The sequence below is a fragment of the Aphelocoma coerulescens genome, chromosome 4A (assembly GCF_041296385.1).
Source record: "Aphelocoma coerulescens isolate FSJ_1873_10779 chromosome 4A, UR_Acoe_1.0, whole genome shotgun sequence".
In the NCBI taxonomy this organism is placed as follows: Eukaryota; Metazoa; Chordata; class Aves; order Passeriformes; family Corvidae; genus Aphelocoma; species Aphelocoma coerulescens.
The window spans coordinates 20,276,479-20,297,482 of record NC_091018.1 but is presented as its reverse complement, the minus strand read 5'-3'; the positions used below and the strand labels follow the sequence as shown (position 1 = coordinate 20,297,482).

General features: G+C 48.6%; 1 protein-coding gene across 1 annotated transcript in view; it reads left to right on the top strand.

The window, feature by feature from the left end:
• LOC138110602 (vascular endothelial growth factor receptor kdr-like) overlaps positions 1–21,004 on the top strand; it is a 121,063-nt gene that overhangs the window by 56,902 nt on the left and 43,157 nt on the right. The window contains exons 10-12 of the mRNA XM_069015706.1: positions 8,885–9,035; positions 11,490–11,595; positions 19,893–20,001. Coding sequence (XP_068871807.1) covers positions 8,885–9,035; positions 11,490–11,595; positions 19,893–20,001 — 366 coding nt within the window. The remainder of the gene's footprint in view (positions 1–8,884; positions 9,036–11,489; positions 11,596–19,892; positions 20,002–21,004) is intronic.

Genomic DNA, 21,004 nt, shown 5'->3' with positions numbered 1-21,004 from the left:
TCATGTGGGTAGAGCCCAAAAAGGGCAAATTGGGCTCTTGAAGCTTCTCCAAACTGCCCTTTCTCTTGTGCTTCCCATCACAGGGCAGGGACAGCTTTTTCAGGAGCTGCTTTTTCAGACCTGGGCATCCTTTGCTTTATTTCAAGTGCACTCTGAAGCTCCAAACTGAAAGCAGATTGGAATTTTGCCCTTAACTCTCCACAAATAACCTGGCAGTTATCTGCAGCCATCATGACTGATATCTGGGTATCACACTTGAATAGATTCAACTGCTTGGAGTTTCAGCAGACTCTGAGAAAAGAGAAGGAGACCAAAACACACTTTGTAGCCCCTTTCTGCAGGGATTACCTGAAAGAAACCACCTCTGAGCTGGAGGTGTGATTAATGCCTCTGCTCAGAACCATAGGCAGCCTGCAATTACTGAAGCTGGGATTTGTACACAGGGATTAGTGGAGTTGATGGAAAAATCCTCTTGGGCTTCCAGTGGACGCAGTGGTTGGAGTATCAGTTTTGTGGCTAAAAGGTGGAGCCTGCAGCAGTTCAGCACCTGATAAACCTCCTGCTGAGTAATAACCACGTACCTGAGAGTGAGGAGCAATTTCTGTGTGAATAACAGCACTGCTCCCCAAATCCAGGGCCAGCCTTTTATTTCAGAGGTGCATCTGCGAAAGGGAGTGAGTTCTGATCCACAGTGCTAAAGAGAAGAGGGGAAATTACATAACCAGCCTTTGGCATGAGGAGATAAATGTCATTTGAATGTTTTCTGTTGCTGCAAGGGGACACTGCAGTGCAGAAATGATCAGTAATCACACAGCCCCCTCTTCTGAGAGTCTCTTCACAACAATCCATCATTAATGTGCCACAGGTACTCAGCTGGCACTCAGCGTGCTGTGACAGAGCCATCAGCTGCACATTTGGGCTGGGTGGAGAGGAAGTTTGAAGTTAATATTGTTGTGAGTTGTTTTTCACAAGCAAAGTATAAACAGCAGCAGGGCTCGACCCTCAAATTGCACTGTGCTAATTTTGGCAGTGTTTTACTCACTAATAATGGTGGCAGAGGAGAACCCTTTAAGCAGGATGACAACAAGATCAGAGCTCCCCTGCCTGAGGCCTGTGAGTGTCTCTCCTGAGCTGCACTGCTCCAGGTTTCCTTGGACTCATCCCCTGGGTGTTTAACTGGGAGCGATCCCAGAGTTCTGCCCCACTGCATGCACAGGCTGTGCCACTCCATGGGAAGGAGTAAAATATTAGGAGCTATTTCCCCCAAAGTTTGATTTGGCCACAAAACTGAGGAGTACCTGCAGAGGGATCAAGTGGAGAGGGAGCAAGATGGGCAAATAACTCCAGAGCTGCAGGGTGGGAACTGGGAGAACAAGGTCCAGCAAGGAGCTGCCTGGCCTGGAGGAGAACCGTGCTGCTATTCCAAAAATGCCTCCGTAAGAAGTGGCTTAGCTGTGCCTCTGGTCACCCCTGTTCCCACTGCAGCTGGAATTTAATCTTGCAGGAGCACATATCTCCGCATGGAGTCACCTTGGCTCATTGTAGGACTCAAGTCCCCAGGAGGTAGCTGATTGCATTTTCAAAACACTCCTTCTTTACATATTTACACATCAAACACTGTCCAAGAAGTGGCGGGTTGCTGTGGTTTTGTTTTGTTTGATTAAATTCTTATTGAGAAAAGCTTCAAGAAAATAATGTCCTGAAGAATTTGGAAGGGAGGGAGCAAGGAGAAGGAACAATCCTAGCAAACAGCTTAGCAAACAGCTGGTGGCTGAAAATCTGAGCCAGCCAAGCAGGAGAAATGTGGGAGAAAAGAGTTATTCCGGGCTGGAGTGCAAAGCAGTTTCAGAACAAAACATAAACAACCCCCTCAAATCTATTTCTGGGCAAGCAGACTGTGTTTCATCCTCACCCTTGTCCAAGTCATCTGCGTCCATCAGGGTTCCTGCTGAGCCCTTTCGGAGCAGCCAGCGTGCTCTGGCCACCACCTAGGGAGTGAGGAGTGTACTGAAGCACGACTTCATTCACAAGTGGGATGAATAACCTCCTTCACCACTTTGCCTTTCTTGTTTGTCCCAAATTTTCTCTCCTGTGCTCCCTCCAGGCTCGTCCAGCAAATATTGCTTTGGGCTCCAGCTGCTCCAGCCAACTGGAGTTACATTCCCTCCTAGAGTCCTTGATTCCCCAAGCTTGTGCTGTATCTGTAGGAAAAGCAGGATTAAGTGGTGGAAATAACCTCCACCGTGGGCAGCAGAAACTGGGGCTCCTGTGAATTCCCCCTGTCCTGGGAAGGACTGGAATGAGAGTGGAGCACAGTACTGGTTACACCTCAGTCTGTTCCCAGGGAAAAGCAGCTCCACAGCACTGAACGATGCACATTGCCCTACTCTGTAGTCAGGCCAGCTCTTCATACTTTGGTTTAAAAATCAAAGGCAATTCTGTGCCTGACCTTCCTTGGCTTGCAAGGGATGAGTGGACATCAAAGGAGTCCCCAGTGATCACCACAAAAGCCAAGAAGTATGTGGTGATCCATGAGAACAAAACCCCATCACCTCCCCAGAGCCAGAGCAGGGAGAGGGGAAGGAGCCTTGCGGATGAGGTTAATGCACCAGGGCCGAGGAAAAGAGCTCTGAGGGTGGGGGATCTCAGCTCCAGCCAGTGCAGGACACAGGGGACATCCCACAGTCCCTTGTGTGTGGAAGGGTCACTGAAATCCCTGAGCTGAACACTGTGAGAAAGAAGAACTTCTTTGGATTCTTGGTGAAACCCGGCTGATGTTCAGGCCGGAGGACTGAGCCACACAAATGCTGTCCCTTCCCTCACCTGCAGGGCCCAGGGTCCTGCCAGGGCTGGCTTTCCTTTGTGGAGTACATCCAGCTCCTGCCCAGCTCCTTGGAGGATGAGCCACTCAGGGAAAGCCAAAGCAGAAAATCGAATTTCCACCTCCTGGGCCAGCTGAGCAAACTAGAAATCCCAAAATAAACCCCATCCAGCCTGTTCCAATGTGTTCCTCCCCAAATCCATGGCTTTGCTTTCCTCCTGGGTTCTGGGAGCAATGTCTGTAGCCCATGGATGCAGGATGCAGAGCTCCAATCCACACTTCCAGCCTCGGTTATCAGGCACAGGCAGGAGAGAAACAACTTTTTCTGGGGGATTGATGAAAGAAAAGAAGAATGCAGCAGCACAAGGAGGCTGCAGCGGCCCTCTCCTGCACACTAATCATGAACAAATCCTGAAGAGTTTTCTCCCTGACATCATCCAAGCCCTGCACACTTGCAGCTCCCAGGAGAGCCCCTGATGAAAAAGTCAGATGAGCTATTTTCATTTCTCTGGAAGTAGCCAAAGCAATTTTAGGAAGGGGAAGGTGGGGGCCTGCTGGAGTTTGCCAGAAGGATCCGAAGCACTCAGCTCACATCTTTGCAGCAGCAATCTCTGTCTGACAGTCCCTAAAACCCAGAGTGAGGGAGGAAGAGGCAGCACGTGCTTCCCACCCTGTTCCTCAGCCAACCTGCAGCTACATTAACTGAGTTTGGGAAAGAAAAATCCTAGAAAATGGCTTGCTCTGCTTAAAATGAGCAGTTCATCATCACCCATTTGCTTCTGAACTCTGTAAAAAAATAATATGGGGAGAAACAGATGAGAGAAACCCCTTTTTTGCCCCAAAGCTGCATTGGGGGTGAATGACAGCTCTGGGAGAGCACTGGAAAAGAGATTTCTTCCTGCTCTGGGAAGAGAGAGGCATCCAAAAGTGACACAGGTCAGGAAAACCCAAACCAAGCTGCACCACCATTTCAACACCAAAATTCCCTGTGGGGCAGGTCAAGTTCTCTGTGATTTGTCCTAATACCTGCTCCTCCAGCATCCAAGTGCCTGCTTCTCTCCCAGCCCTGGCATTCCCAGCCCATTCCAGAGGGTCACAATGAAGCAGCTGGAGATTAGGCAGGGGCATAATCCTGACCCTAATCCTATTCCTGCTGTGGTATTGACTCCCAGAGAGGTTTTGGCCACTCCTTTCAGCTGTTTCCTCGCAGGTACCGTGGGGACAGGGCTGTGCACCCACCTGAGAGCAGCTGTGGGTGCAGGGTATGGGAAAAAACAGCAAAACAGCTACAACCAGACCTAGAATAGCTCCCAGTCAAAATCAGCCAGGGTCAAACACAATGCAGTGGTCAGTCTGAGACAAAACATGTGTTTTCAGGTAATTTCACTCAGTTTTTTCTTTTTTTTCCTTTTAATGGAATGGAAAGAAATGAAATGTGAAGTGAACCCAGACAACTTTGTCATTTTGGGTTTTACTTGGAGGGAAATTTCACCCTTTCCCAGTCCAAGCCTGCACTTGGAAGTTCCCTCTCTACCTTACAGAATACTCACTTGTATTCCCATTAAGTACTGTACAAACATCAGATGGAAGGCTCCCAAGTGCAAATATTTTTTGGGTTTAGGGAAGCAGAAAAGATAAATAGAAAATAAGTTGCAACTCCATCAAGGGTTTTAATGAAGCTCCATGTCCAGCAAAGTATATAAAATTGAGACTAATGCTTCACTGGCCTCTGTATGTTATTTTAATGATGTGCTTAATGTGAAAAGATTTTCTGAAGCTAGTTTGAATGGTAGTGGAGAAGGTGCATAAACAGCAGTTCAGTCAGAGGTCACTGAAAGGAAAGCAAAGTTTCTCTAAAAAAGGCAGAGAAACTTCCTCTGTGCTGTCCTCTATATTTGGATGCTCCTTTGGGTGACAGGTGTACAACCCCTCATGGCACCTGCAAGCAATTCAGGGAAAGAAGGGTCCTGCAGAGGGGTTCACGTCCTCATCCTTGTACAGATTATCTGCTCCTAATGCCACAAACTGGAGATAACAGCAGTGAGGAAGGTGAGATTTGCATAATGCTGAGCAATTTGAAACCCACAGTAAGCAGAAGTGCTTTTTGATTGCATATCCCAGTGCAGCAGCAGCCAAGTCTTTAGTTATTCAGGTCAGCTCTCACAGCAGCAGTTGCACCCCTGCAAGGCGAGCTGGGGATACGATCACACTTTTCCAGCCAGAGAGGATGAAAAGCCATTTATTTGGATACATTTAAAGCCATCTGCACAGCCCGCCTTCCCCACACAGCCAGGGACCAGAAAGCTTTTAAGGTTTGTTTGGCTTCTGCTCGAGAAAGCTCAGCCTGGCAAGGGCCATGGGAGCAGAGGCTGGGGGGAGCAGGCAGGTCCTGGGGAGGAGAAAGTGGGATAGGGATAGGGATAGGGATAGGGATAGGGATAGGGATAGGGATAGGGATAGGGATAGGGATAGGGAAGGAAGGAATTCGGAAGGAAGGAAGGAATTCGGAAGGAATTCGGAAGGAAGGAATTCGGAAGGAATTCGGAAGGAAGGAAGGAAGGAAGGAATTCGGAAGGAATTCAGAAGGAAGGAAAGAAGGAAGGAAGGAAGGAAGGAAGGAAGGAAGGAAGGAAGGAAGGAAGGAAGGAAGGAAGGAAGGAAGGAAGGAAGGAAGGAAGGAAGGAAGGAAGGAAGGAAGGAAGGAAGGAAGGAAGAGGAAGGGAGGAAGAGGAAGGGAGGAAGGGAAGGAAGGGAGGAAGGGAGGAAGGGAAGGAAGGGAGGAAGAGGAAGGGAGGAAAGGAGGAAGGGAGGAAGGGAAGGAAGGGAAGGAAGTGCTCTGGCAGTGCTTGCAGAGGGCTGTGTACCCACAGCCTGCCCCACACTGGACATGAGCAGGGATCGGGGTTTGTGCACAACCCCTGTGCTGCTCAGTGGGCAAATGCGAAAGGGAGAGCAAAGCTCTGTCCGGAGGGGGATGGAGAGAGTTACCTGAAACTCTGCTTGGTACCCCCTTGATGCCTTTTCCTGGTCTTAAAATCAAGAGTCATACACGGTTAGAAGGGGAAAAGGGATTTTACCTCGGTATTTATTTTAAGGACCCTTAGGTGCACACACCCAGGTCATATGCATGGAGATGCACCCCGCTGAGTCTGCCCCAAAGATCTGGTATAACATTATAGGTGTTATTAATTAGCAGATCTATCAAAGATTCCCCAATGAGAGGCTCAAGTGAGCCCCCCTCCCCAAGGAACCTTCCCCTGGATGGTTCTACCTGAGTTTACAGAATGTGTTCTGGAGAGGACCTTGGGGCCTGGGGCACACTGATCCCTGGCTACAAAGCTTCTAAAATGTTGAGTCTCTCAGCTTGACAAACAAGTCCAAGAATGAAGGCAAAACCCTCAGTGACACCAGGCTCTGGGCTCAAAACCCCTCCACAGGCTGATGTGGGAGCCGGGGTGGTACAGGTGCCAATCCTGAGGAACCAGCTGGTCTGAGCCAATCCAAAGGGCCAGGCCCACCACAGAAACCAGTTCTTGGCTTTCCATCACCTGTGGAAGTGCTGTAAATAGGGTTTGGCCCAGCAAGGGGAAGGGCAAAGCTCCAGCTGCCTTCAGGGGTGAGATGGCCGTGGCAGTGGGCAGAGGGTTGGAAAGGTTTCACCCCAAGAAATGTCCCCCATAGCAGGACCCCACTTTCCCCCCACAAACCCGCAGCGCTCCAGCACCTTGCAGGGCCAGGGGAGCACAGTGGGGTGTGGGAGGGCCCTGTCCCCACTGTGTACAGCTGAGCAGGGTCACCTGCAGGGTGACACCACCTCTGTCACCACCTCTGCAGGGGAAAGGCACCGACTCTTGGAAAAGCTGCTTCAGTCTCTGAACTCGTGCCCACAGTCAGCCACCACCCTGCTCTGTGTATTGTGAAAGAACACATGGGAAGGCATTTCTAGCCAACCCTCACACTTAAAAAAATAATTGCTTGATCATAAATAATGATTATTTCAATTGATGAATCATTTTGACTCATTTTAGGTCTCGAGTCACATTTAATGTGCCATAATTTTGGCATGAAGAATTCACTCCTCAGTCGTGCATATTCTTGTTAGAATTGGATCAAGTTAAATTAATATTTCTTTTTTAGGAGGACAATTTAAATGACAGTCAGCCAAGAACATAGAAAAATGTCCTGATATTAAAAGATTGTGATCAACCCTTGTCTCCCCATGCTCCTTCACACACACAAACACCAGTGCCTCTGCCCAAGTGTGTAAAGTTTTGTTTTTACAGCCCAAAACACAACACTTGAGTAACCTTTCACATAACACTTGTGTAACCTTTCACACAACATTTGTGTAACCTTTCACACTGAACTTTGAGTCTTTCTCCAAGTGAAAATCACACTTTTGAGGTCAGTCCAGGCGTGTCAAACACAGGATTTGAGACTGAAAAGAAAAGCGTCCGAGATAATAAAAAATGTGCTTCTCCCTCTGGGGAGAATCTACAGAATTATTTTTATGATCAGAAATAATTTATTGGTGGGAAATGAGAGGCCAGCTAAGGAAATTCACTGTTAGTCCCAATAGTTTGTCCTGTGAATTGCTCAGGAATCTCCAAGCACTTGGAATCCTACGGCTCAGCTCAGCGAGAGCCACACCAAACAGGGGCCAGCGTTTGGGTTCCTTAGGGGAAATGTTAATCAGGACCTACTGAAGCTCCTTCAAACAGCCAGTGCTTTATGACAGGATGGAATATGGCTGAACCTGCTCCAGTCAATGCTTCCATGGGGTGGAGAAGGAAATACTGATGTGTTTTCAGGCACTGGTGAGGTCAGAAGATCTTTCAGAGTCTGACCATGAGAAATGCCAAGTGAGAGTCCCACCAAGACCCGGGATCAGCCTGGTCAGTCCTCTCCTAAGGGGGCTGGAAGGCAAAAAAAGATTATTTAAGAAAAAAGAGGGAAAGGGCTCAAGATTGATGAGGTGGGCAATAGCTCATATTTACGTATCTGGGGCCTCCCTGACAGCAGAAAAAATAAGTTAACCCAAAAAATAGAAATCTAATCTACATTCACTTCCCAGCTTGTCAGAAGGCCTCGGTGCAGAGCAGCCTCTCTTGGCAGCACAGGGGTGTCCCACGGAGGGACCCCACCAATAAATCTGTTTGATTTCCTGTTATGAGAAGCAGACAAAGAGATAGGGCCAGGGATGGGCAGAGCTGTCTGCACAAGGGAAGAGCCTGTGCTTTCACCCCAAACCCAAACCCACCCTGTCCGAGGTTAGGAAAAGTTCACTTCACTTTGGGGCTTTTTTCCCGTTATTTCTCCTTTCCGTGCCTTCCCGTGGGAGCTGGAAGGAGACAGGACAAAGCGTTTCTTTCCTGCTGGCAACGAGCAGCCCTGAAAGTGTCACAAGTTTGCTCTTGAGAGATTTCCAGTGCGAGGGTGTGATCTTGCAGCCCCTCCAGATGTGAGTAATGCCGTGACATTTTTAATGGGTGTGTGGTTGGTGAGAACTTCTTGGCATTTCTCTCCAAGTGTTTCCCCACACCACTCCTTCCTCGCTTTCCTGTCCCCTCCATCCAGTGCACGTTACACACACACAGAAGAGGAAAGATTTCAGATGAAAAAGGTGTTTTGTCCCAAAGCCCTGAGGACCTGGTGGCTGCCCTGCAGAGCAGCAGCTGCCTGATAAGGTTCGTCTCAGGAGCTGACATCAGCACTCCAATCCCCTTTTGCCCACAGTCCATGGACTGATCCCGATCCTGCAGCCCCTGCCCAAGAGATGTTCCATGGCATGAATTTTCCAGAAGTCCAGCAGGTCCACACCAACACTTGGAAGGGATTAGGATGAATGTGGTAGCATTGCAATGTATTTTGTGAAATGCCATGACTAACACCCTTGATTCTGTGGAGGAGTATTTTCAGAATTACTGGGAATTTCCCCACAACACCAGCAGCCTCACTGGATCATCACTTCTCCCAGCAAAATGTTTCAAAACCTTTTATAGAAACATGACCATGGATGTAAATTTGCTCATTTGCATTTTTGTGTGGTTTTTTTTCCTTTAGAGAGACCCAAGATCTATGAAAAGGAAACAGATTTTGATAAGATTGTGCGGGTGGAATTGAGAAGCAAACACAAAATCCAGTGCACAGCAAGCGGGAATCCCGAGCCGAGGATCGAGTGGAAGTGGCAGCCCTGCAACCTCACAGACACCCTGTAAGTGCCATCCCTACGGGTGAACATCTTCCTGAATTGTTGGGTCGTTTCCAGTCAGGTTTTCTTTCCCCTCCATCCTAACTCATCTGAGCTGAAACCACAAGCAGAGTGAAGATCCCCAGGGTTCTGAGCCCAGCTGGTGTCTGTGTTCATGCACCTTGTATTACCTGAACTGTGTTAAGTAAGTTTAAAGTGACTAAAGATCTCTGAATTTCCTTTACCTTGCCCAGCAATGCCCCTGTGACTTTCCCAGACCTTTCCTTAGAGCTGCTGAATGCCGTGAATGCTTTGAGAAAGGAAAACCAGCAGGATTTGTGGGCAGAGCTAACAAACCTTTTACCCTGCAAGCTCTGCCAGACAAACCTGCTGAAGGTTTGACTTCCTTAAATCCATGTGGGATTCATGGCACTTCCCAAGGGCTGTCTTCACTCGTGCATGCTGAGCTCAGGCTCCTGTGGCAGCTTCTGTGTCCCAGAAACTGGAAGAGGGAACTGTGTCTTACTGGGGACCCTTCTGTGCTGGAGGCTGAGGTGTGAACACCCAGCGAAGTCACTGGGTCAGAGCTGCCAGAGGAAGGAGGCCAGGGAACAGGCGGGATGGCTTTGGAGCTTTGCCTAAAGGAGACACTCCCTCTGCTCCTGCAGCTCCCTGAGCACAGGGGTCTGCAGAGAGAGGCCTTGGCTGATGCCCAGTCGCTTCCCTGGCAGCTCCTGGGCACATGCAGGAGCCAGGTCCTGCACACTTCTGACCACTTCAGCTCCTCCCTGCAGTGAGAGGGATGAAATCAGGTTTTCCATTTGTAAAAAAAAATGAAGACAAGTCTAGAAAGTGAGAGGGAAAATTGCTGGATGGTGCCTTATTTTCTCACTCATTTATTGCTGTGAATGGCAAACTGTGAGACAGGGGAGAAACGTGGAGGAGTCCTTTCCCAGGCTCTCTAGTGCAGCACAGGGATGTTGGGGGATCCAGTCTCAGTTTGGGAGGGACCTTGTGTGCCTGCCCAGGGAGGTATCCCGCAGTTACTCTGCTCCTGTGGGAATAAACCCGGGGATTTGTTGGCGTTGTTGGCGGTGCAGGGCAGCAGGAGGCACAGGGGCTCTGCTTGGGAGGGGCTTAACAAGAGCAGGGTGGAAACACCCCGTGGAAAGAGGTTCTGCATCCTCTAGGAAAGCCACAGAGATGACCCGAAATCTTTTCCAGACCTTTGTGTCTAGGGGGAGAGAACTGGCCATGAGTGCCGAATTAAACCAGATCCAAACCAGTGACCTGGTGGCAGAGGACCTCACATAACCCTTGTTGCAGCTCTCTGGCTCTCTGATCTTATCAATTTAAATACAATTGCAGAGTGGCTCTACCTCTGCTGGCCCCAGGGGCAGCCTTATCTTTCTGCAGCAGAAGCTGGAGGAGGATTCCTGTGGGAAATGACACAGCCCCCATTTCCTCCTGTTGTCTGACTTCCTCTCTCTCTCTTTCTCTCCCCCCACTCTGCCTCAGCAGTGCCCTTTGAATCCCTGAGCACCAGCATTGTCCCTTAGAGCTGGGATGTGATTTACTTCCTCTGAGCTTTCCCCCTTCATCCTCGGGACAGGACTGTGCCTTGCAGGAAGTCCTTCAAGACATCTTCTAATTAGGCCCCTTTGAGAGCTGTAAACCCTCCCCTGACCCAGGGTGTTGCCCCTGTGCTTTGTGTGACTTTGGCAAAGGCACGGCTGATTTATGGATGAATTTTCTGCAGCATCAGCCCTTGGTCAGCACCTATAAAAGTCCATATTCATTTCACCTCCTGAAACCCCGTGGTGGGCTCAGAGCCTTTGCTTTTCTAGGAGTGAGAAGAGCTGTGTCTCTGCTTAGTTTTTCCAAGTTCAGGAAGACAGGAAAGCTTCTTGCCCTGGATGGTGCAGTTGGACCTTCCCACATGACATCTTTCACACTCTGCTCCTTGCCCATATTCCAAAATGAAGAGTGATACCTGTGGAATGTGCAGCATTAAAGGAGCCTTCTGCTGTCATTATCCCAGAATTTATCCATCCTGCTCCCTCAGCCCACACTTCCTGTTGGAAGCTGAGCACAGACAGACACTCAGCGACATCCACCTCCCTGAACTTTGGAGTGACGGGCATTAAGAATTTGGAAAGATAACTTATAATAGCCAGATTAAACTGACATGATTGAATTAGCTGTCCGGTATTTTCCATTTTCAATCTTTGGAAAGTTTGGGGGGGTCCATTGCTGGTCATGAACTGATTTTGTTTGCCTCTGTCAAGGTGCTTTGTAAATAATTTTGAAGTGTTGCAAAGAAGGAATGAAGGAATTTTACAAAGAAGTAACAGATTCCAGCAGCAACAGCTTTGGGGAGTTTTTCAGACCTATGACTATAATCTAAGACTGACATTCTCTCACTCCAACACACCTCCCTGCTTACCTTGAACACCATCTCTGCTTTTCTACCTCCAGGTGCAGTCCTGAGGGGCCAAAAGTTACGGTTCAGGAGAACACAGTCATAGGAAACAGGATCAGGAGCATTGAGAACACCCCCATGAGGCAGGGGGATAAACCAAAGGTATGTGTGGGACGATGGGGATGATGTCAGGGAATGCTCACCCCCAGCTCGTGGTTCCCAAGCTGCTGAGGGTTCTTTGCATGCTTGGAATTCCCCAGCGCTGGGATCATCTCAGATCTCTGCTGTTTACAAGTGCTGGGCTTCGGGAATGATGTCACACGCCCTGTTTAAAACTCTCCCAAGACTTTGGGGTCAAAACCCTCCGTGTCTCCCTCAGTCTTGAGAAAGTGTGAGAGTGGTTCAGTTTGAGGGGTGCTGTCATGAACACTGATAAGGACTCTGAGTTCATTAAACACTTGGAGAGCTCTTTGTCCTGTCCCCCTTTGTCCTGTCCCCCTTTGTCCTGCCCCCTTTGTCCTGTCCCTCTTTGTCCTGTCCCCCTTTGTCGTGCCCCCTTTGTCCTGCCCTGTTTTCCCTACTCCCAGCAGCAGGAGCTGACCAAGTGTGTGTTGTGCAGCCCTGCAGGGCCACAGGTACCTGCTCTGATTTCCAGAGTGTGCAGGTCCTGGGCTGAAACCACTTCACTGGGACAATGAAGGAGGGAAACCTTCCTCCTACACTTCCCTGCCTGCTTCCCTGTCCAACAGCCCTGGGATCACCCTGCCTGTGTGAACTGAGAGATCCCACCAGGAATTACCTGCTCAGTGTCCCCCAGGTGGTACTGGCTGATTTCCACATGTCCATGCTGGGAATCTGCTGTGCATTCAGGGCCTCCTGGCTCTGCTGGGCTCTGGCTGGGATTACCTGTTGGACTTGCAGGGGTTGCTGGCTCCAGGAGTGGGTTTGCAGCTGCAGCTTTGGAGGTGGATGGTCCAGATGGTTCAGTGTCTGATCCTGCAAGGTGCTGGATGCTGCTGTTCAAATCCTGGTTCACCTTTGAGCATGGGATAATTCTGGAGTTACTCCTGTGCTTAAAGTTAAGCACAAAGCTAAAGTGCTCTTCTGGATTTGATCCAGACTAAATCAGCATCTGTCAGGATCAGTGCCTCAGCCATCTGCTCTTTCTCAGGGAGACTTTCCAGTTCTAAACATAATCCAAACCAGAGCTCTGAAAACATGGAGCTTGGGCTGGGAAGGAGAAAATCAGTGTTCGCCTCTCATTCCTGAGTTTTTCCATTGCTGGGAGATATTTATAAATTGGATTTATTTAGATGGCATAGTGCCCCTTAAGATCTGGCTTTAGTGTATTCTTTAAGAATTTTAGATCTTAGGTAAAAGCAGCTCTCTAAAAAGTGCTAATTATTTCTAAAAATGGAGTTTGGTGACATTTACCTTTAAAGCTTCCTCTTTTTCTAAGACTTTCTTGTTGCTTCATGGGCTGACAAGAGCTTTGAGACTCTCAGGGCTACTGTTTGTCTCCATAGATATATAGATATATAGATATATAGATATATAGATATATAGATATATAGATATATAGATATATAGATGATATATAGAGATATAGAGATATAGAGATATAGAGATATAGATATAGATATAGATATAGATATAGATATAGATTAGATATAGATATAGATATAGATATAGATATAGATATAGATATAGATATAGATTAGATATAGATATAGAGTCTGTCTAAATACATGATCTGGTGTCCCAGAGCTTGGTCTGTGTCTTATGATCACTCTTCAAGTTCTTTTCAGTCCCCATATAAAAGTGAAGGGTTTCACAATTGCTGTGGCTCAAAAAATACCTGTTGGTTGCTGAATTGTGAAAGTGAGGACCACGAGGGAGCCTCCACACCAGCACCCCGTGGAGTCCTCAAAGATCTCCTTGTTCCCCAACTGCTCCTCGCTCTGCCCTGCACAGCCACCTCTGCTCCTTCTGCACTCCCCTGGCATCCCCAAGAGTTCATTTTTAGATGTGTTCTAAAGGGTTGCAGCTCAGCCTTTAACAGCCCTTTAACTTCAGCTTTTACATATTTCATGATTAAAGTTACCAGCTGCATAATTGTACAATTTATGGGATATTCATTATTTTTCTTCCTGGCTGAAAACACAGTTTGAGGCATTTTATATTAATTTTTATGTCCTGATTAAGAGTTATTCAAATGAATATAACTGAATTATAGGAATCTCAGCATTCAGCACTTGGTCTCCCTGCTTACATTGTAGACAATTCCTGTCCTTCCCCCTTTCTGAAACCCAAGGTTCTGTGTTAATTGGAATCTTTATATTAAAAAATATCATTTTAAAAAAAGACACTGAGGAAAAAGTCTTCAGACTTTTCCTTGAGTTTTATCAGTCGTTATTCCCACCAGGAATGGAACAGACAGGAGACAGCCCAATCCGTTCCCACCACATCCCAGCAAATAACTCATCTGCACTGACCAAGCAGATGAAATAATAAAGATGTTGGAGTCTGAGCTTTCAGGAGCTGTGTTAGGAACCTGGGATTACCTGAGGTTTGGGATTTTCCTGTGGGAATTGAGCCAGTCCCATGAGCACTGGAGTCTTGGGCAGAAGGTGGAATTCACCTGGGCTCTAGGATTTGTCAGCACCAAGAGTTCACCATTGGGAGCTGCAGCAATAAAAGCTGGTCCAGTGATATATGAAAACTTGCATTAATTGTTTAGAGCTGCTAAAAACATGGGAATAACTCCCCTGGAATCACCAGATCCAGAAGGTTGCCCAAAGCAAGCTGGCAGGGCAGCAAGCAGAGGTTTTTCCAGCAAACCACTGGTGCTCTTTGATCACATGAAGCTCTTCAGACATCTCCTGACAGAAGTGCCATGTAAAATCGAGCTCTCTTGTCATCATCCTCACAATGATTATTCCACGAGTATTCCACAGACAGAGAAGTGAATTTCACCTCCTCCTGCCTTCCTAAGCCTGAGTCTCATTCCTAAGGAAAAGTGTGTGGTTATGGTTGAGGTAATGATGGGTTTCAGTGAAGTTTTGGTCAGACAGGGGTTGAGGCAGTTGCACTGGGATAGGTTCATTCTCCCTGGGGTTTTGAGCCCGTGCTGAACTCACTTTGGGATTTAAAGCACTGTATGGCTCCTCTGAATCTCCTTTTTCACACCAGGTGTAACACCCGTGACTGCAGGAATTGCCTGGCTTCTCAAGTCACAAGGAGCTAGGTTGCTATTTTATTTTCTTTCCTGTTAGCAAAATAACAAACTGGCCTGAGCTTGAGACCAGCAGAGGAGAATAGCAAGGCTCATGCATAATTCAGTCCTCACTGGGGGGTTCTTTTCATCTCTTTTCTCCCTTTCATGTCTATATGAGAGTGGCCGGGCCACGTGGACATTTCTGCTGGTGAAATTCACAACCACTCAAGAAAACTGACCCAAAAATGCCAAGTTTAGCCCTCCTGAAGGAACAAAAAGACTACATTAGAGCAGTGGGATGTGTGTGGTGAAAAGTGTGTGAGCAGCTCAGCCAGGCTGTTCAAATCTGTCACTTCAGGAAGCTCCTCCAGCCCTGTCATGCCAGGCTGTGCCAGGGAAGGGGCACAGCCACAGGGAAGGGGTTGGGACACAGCAGCACCCCCTGGGAGACCAGCCCAGGTGTTTCAGGCACTGCCCAGGCACAGGAGCACATGGCACTGTCCTTGGTGGGTCTGGTGAGAGCCTGGCCAGCAGCACGGACATCAGAACTGGCCCTTTGTCTTCTCTGGCTCCTGAATTCCAGAGCTGCCATCACTGGAGGAAGGAGCAGGGGGTGGTAATCGCTCAGGACTAGCCAGGATTTACCCACCTGCTCCAGGGCTGGAGGGTGAGCAGTCCCTCCATGCCACAGTTCCTCCAGAGGCACCTCAAACCTCCAGTCTGCCCAGTTCCCAGCCCAGTCCAGCACCTTTCCTGACTGCACAGCTCTGCTCACCCTGAGGAAGGCACTGGCTGCTCCCCTTTCCCAGGGAGAGAAACACCCCCTGCCAGAGATGGGAGCAAAGCTGCAAGTCCTCAGCCAACTCCCAGACTTCTCTTATCACTCATCCTCAATCCATCCTTTAGCGTGTTTTGAGTGAATGAACTCGGATCCTGGATCAGCATTGTCAGGCTCTGCAAACAAGTGTTATTGTGTGCCACTCAAGTGGATGGATTAGGAGTGAGTTGAATGTTTTCTGTGCAGGGTCCCTGGTGAAGTTCCTATAATTCCATCTCCCTGTAGCCACCTCCAGCCCAGCTCTGCCAGAGTCAGACAGCTGAAAAGTTTTCCACTGATGTTTTCCCCTCCTCATCCTCGCCCACGGGCAGCTAACGAAGTGAAAGAGGAAGAATTGGTAATTAAAGCTCTCGGAGGGAGGGATTAGACAAAGCAAAGAGAAAGCAAGGAATAACAAGAGATATTAATTCATGCTGGCTCCAGCTTAAAAAAGGTCTCATTGCTCTGTCCTTACTACAAGATGTCTTAAAACACTCATGGTGCACGGCTGGGGAATGTTATTTGGCTGCTTCTAAAATAAGTTATTTTTATCAGTTCAGGAACATTACATATGGACTTTATTGAACTCTCCCATTAGGAGTTTTCCCAGCAGCAAGCTCTATTTACTTGTCAGAGCTGTTCTTCAGAGATCAGTCATTTTATTCCTTTGCTTATTGAGTTTTAAACTTAGTTTATTCTTTCCTAGTAATTATTTATTAGCTAATAATCCCTTCCTCGGGCTCACAGTATTGGGTGGCCTTTGGGTTAAGTAATAGGAGATGGAGCCCTTAATTCCAAATCCAACCCAGGCAGTCCAGACTGGGATGTGTGGTGTTTGGTGTGCAGTGAGCTGCCAGGATCCCATCCAGCTCCCACTAGGAAGATGTCTAGACACTACATGCCAATAATTTGTTATTAATTAGCCTGGTCCCAGTGCTGCCTGCACAGGAGCTGAGGCTGGGACAGCCACTTGTGGCTGCAGCATGTTGGCAGCTGGGGATGTGGCAGGGGAACTGGAAACTGCACATTTCCAGGCTGTAAATAGTTCATTAATGGCATTTTCAGTGCAGAGACACAAAGTTTTAGGGCAATTACAGCATCATCATTCAGCTTAGCAGAGAGTGCTGTGCTCTGGGTTTTCTGGGTAGAAGGCAAGAGAAACAGCTGTGGGGTGAGCCCTGCCTTGATTGTGGAATCCCAGAGGGTTTGGGATGTGAGGGACTTAGAGACCATCCAGTGCCACCCCTGCCATGGGCAGGGGCACCTTCCACTGTCCCAGGCTGCTCCCAGCCCCAATGTCCAGCCTGGCCTTGGATTCCAGGGATCCAGGGGCAGCCCCAGCTGCTCTGGGCACCCTGTGCCAGGGCCTGCCCACCCTCCCAGGGAACAATTCCTTCCCAGTCTCCCACCCATCCCTGCCCTCTGGCACTGGGAAGCCATTCCCTGGGTCCTGTCCCTCCATGCCTTGTCCCCAGTCCCTCTGCAGCTCTCCTGGAGCCCCTTTGGGCCCTGCCAGGGGCTCTGAGCTCTCCCTGTGTCCTTCCCTTCTCCAGCTGAGCACCCCCAGCTCTCCCAGCCTGGCTCCAGAGGAGCTCCAGCCCTGGGAGCAGCTCCGGGGCCCCTCTGGACTCATTCCAACATGTCTCAAGCTTTTCTACCCTGGCTCTGATTCCAGGAGTGGAAAATGCTTCTCCAGGTGCATGGACTAAGCACACACAGGGATATTCCCTCAGAATTTTTCCACTGTCTACTAAAGGTCCTCAGATTCTGGGATTGTGGCCCTGCAGAGAGCAATCGTTTGCACTGTTAACAATGGGAGAAGATCCCTGAGTTTGGGTGCTCAAGTTCAAACCAGTTTTTCATTAGGGATGGCATTTAGAAGAACAAAATCCCTATCCCGACCTGCCACTATGACCAAATACTCACAGATTTCAAATTTCAACTACCAAACCTTTCAGGATTAGCTTAATTTGACCACTGAGAACTTTATTTCAGATGTTGGAATGATAACTGGGCTGTCAGGCTCAGGGATTTACCCAGGAGCACACAGCTGGAGTGAAATAATGGTTCACAATCTTTCCAAGGGATTCATCTTACAAGAAAATCACTCAAAATCCTGAATTTCCAGCTCTGGGATCACATGAAGATCTCTGCTGGATGCTGCTGGTTTAAAAGTCACAATCTGGAGGGCTCTGGGAGGTGCCAGTTCAGGGCCAAGTCAGGAAAGTGCCTTGTCTCTGGTGCTCAGTGTGTAACGAGCTGGTATCCAAGTGCACAACAATGATTGGAGCATCCAAACAAGAAAATTACTTTCTCTCTATCCCTCAGTAGTTTTTTTTTTCCCAAGAATTTGTCCCCAGATTGTTTCCCACTGTCATTTACCATCCTTTTCACCTTCATATCTAGACAAGACTGAGATTAGCCCCGATGAGGTCTCAGGATAGCTATTTGCTCTTTTTTTTTTTTTTTGTTTTCCCACTGCCCCACCAGACCTTTCCTGAGTTATGGAGCTGGAGATGTCAGCATCTGTGTGTGTGTGTGCTCATGAGCTTTTACCTCTGGGCCACCAAGCAGCTTGAGGCATTGCATCAGTGTTTAGAAGAGCGCCAGTGTCACCCCGAACACTTTGGACATGTCCCAAAATGGATATTTTATGATTCTGACTGGCTCTACAGCGTTATCCTCCACTTCCCAGCTAGAGCTGTCACTTAGGAAGACTAATTGCTGTTAAAAAGCTGTCCAAATGTATCCCCTCCTGTCCTCAGCATGGACATTTACATTGGCTTTTCCCAAACATGAAATCCTAGGATCCATGAGAACAAAGATGTTGGTCCTGATTCAGCAGGAATTCCAAAGGCAGTGGCTGCTGCTCAGGGCTCTGAACATGTGCTCGTTCACAGCCCGTGGCATCGGGCCACTGCTCCAGGACAGCACCAGGAGGAGGAGCAGGCTGCTTTTATGGCCAGGCTGCTTTTATAGCCAAGGCAGAGCTGTTTTCACATCATAAATCGCTCAGGAGTGCACAGCTCTTTCTGTGGTAGACACCAGAGGGAGCTGGGTTTGCTGCTCTCCTTTTCCACCCCTAAATTTGGGGGTTCCCCGTTCTTGTGTTTGGTGCCCATGAAAAGTAAAGCCTTTTCCACTCACCCCTTACTCTGCTGAAAATGCTCACCGTTAGAATGTCAAATGCACATGGGATCAAAACCTTTGGAACTCATTTCCCTGCGGGATTTAAAGTGCCAGATCTCAGCAAATCTTAAATAACTCAGAAAATACATCCCACACAGCTATAGACACACTCATGGGGCAGCTTTAGGCGGGGCAAAGGAATGTCTTGTGCGAGTTTAGTTTAGGATATTAAAAAGAAAGTCCAGAGATGCTTCTGTGCACTTCAAAGAGCTCTCTGGAGATAAGGACAAAGGGCCAGAGGGTGTTATAAGTTTTGATTCTCAAAGGCCTTAGAGAGGATGGCAAAGAAAGTCATATTTGTTCCAAATGTGAGGGCTCAGAGCTCCTCAGGTGAATGGCTGCAGGGGAAGCAGAGCAATCTCTGTCTTGGTGGGTCAGGCCCAGTTTTCCTGCAAAGTCCAAAGGAATACAAGGAATAATTAAAGCCACAGCCTGTGGATATTCCTGTGTGAGCCTGAGAGGCTGCAGCAGGACAGGGCAGTGCCACATGGATTGGCCTCACCAGCGAGGGCCTTGGCAGGTTTAAGGAACACAGGTTCTTGAGGACATGTTTGAGTTCAGCCCCAGCAGTAACAGACCCACCTCCTTGTCCCATGGGGTGAAGCTCAGGACAAGTGCTCCTTCCTTCTCTGGGATCCTCCCTTTCTGCATTTGCCAAGTGTTGCAGCACTGGCAGCTTCTCCAGAGCTTCCTGCCTCGCTGAACGAGTCCTGTGTGGCTCCAAGGAACACTCTTGGAATCAAGGGGCTCCCAGGCCATGCTCTTCCCTCCCTTCTCCGAGGGGAAAAGCAAAATCCTGCAATACTCTTTGTACCACATCCATAGGAATCACCTGCTTCCCATGCAAATGTGGATATTCCCCACATAACCCAGAGCTGAAAGGCAGGAAAGAGAATAAGATGGATGTGGGACTGTGTTTGGATGGATCCTCCAAGCTCCTCAGTTCAGCTTCCTGCTGATGTTGTCACACAAAGACCTTGGCAGTGTCTTGAAGGAGGACTTTGCTTTTCACGGTGAGACGGGGAAAAAAGGAAGGGGAAGGTTTAGGACTGAGGAGGGAAGAGAATCAGCTGGGTCGAGATGATGTGAGACAAAAACCAAGTAGGAGCACTTGTCTGGGACCTTCACCTGTTATTAAATAGAAACAACTTTCTTAACAGTTCTTCTACCCTCCCACACACTCTGCCAGGGCTGCCCCACCCTCAGAGCCAGTCCTTGTTCTCTGTTTCCTGGCAGATCGTGAGCACCCTCACCACGGAGAACAGCAGTGCCTCGGGGGTCTATTACTGCGTGGCTTCCAACAAGGTGGGCGAGGAGGAGAGGAGCATCGAGTTCTACGTGTCAGGTAAACAACAGAAACACCACACCAAGGCAGATGCTGCTGCTCTGATTTCCCTGGAAGTCTGACGGGGCTGGTGAGCGCTGGTTCAGACTCCTGGCCATCTCTGTGTGTTGTGTTTTGGAGCACTCCCAATCCAGCAATCCCAGGCTCCTCACCCCACACAAGGCAGGATCCAGCTCAGTTGGACATGTCCAGCATCAGACCTGATGTCCCTTTGCCCTTTCCAGATGCAGCTGCAGCCCCAAGTCCCTCTCTCTGTGTCTTAAAGCAACACTGGTGACATTTGAGCGCTGTCCTTGGGAAACCTCTGGCAAAGCTGAGGCCTTTGTGGTCTTCCAGAGGGCTGGAGCCTCTCCCTGAGCCAGGGGAAAGGTTGGTCTCCAAGGAAATCAGCAGCCACAGCAAAGGTGAGCAAGGCCAGGATCCAGCCCTGTCCAGGGCTGATTGCACAGTGACACTGGAGCCCTGCCTGGGCCATTGGCCTTCGCAGTGCCCTTTTGCAGGGAGGAGGTTCTCCAAAGAACACAAATCCAAACAAATATCTGCTTAACCTTTCAGCACAGGAATTCTTTAGGAGTGAGATCAAGATCTACATAACTCTTTCAGCAGAGATGGCAGCTCAAAAAGAGAGGAGATCCAGGGGCAGCCTTGTTCAAGTGCTCACCCAGAACAAAACTGAAACATTTCTGCACTCACTTTCTGGATGAGTGGATGTTGGCTGGCAGGATTTGCATCAAAATATCAATTTTTAGGACAAAGAGTGCAGAAAGTAAATGTCTGATTCTCACTGCTTGGTTCCTTGTCCGTGGAGAAAGTTGGGAAGGCAGAGCTCACTCGTGGCAGGGATCTGCACTCCTGTGCCTCTTTTCCCTCCTGGACTGTTTGACTCCATTGCTCCAAAGGAATCCAGCACCTTTCAAACCCTGCTGTCCAAAAAGGGCTCACCAAACACTGTTCCCATTGGTGTTACACACAAGTGCCAGGAGGAAAAATGCCATCCAACAAT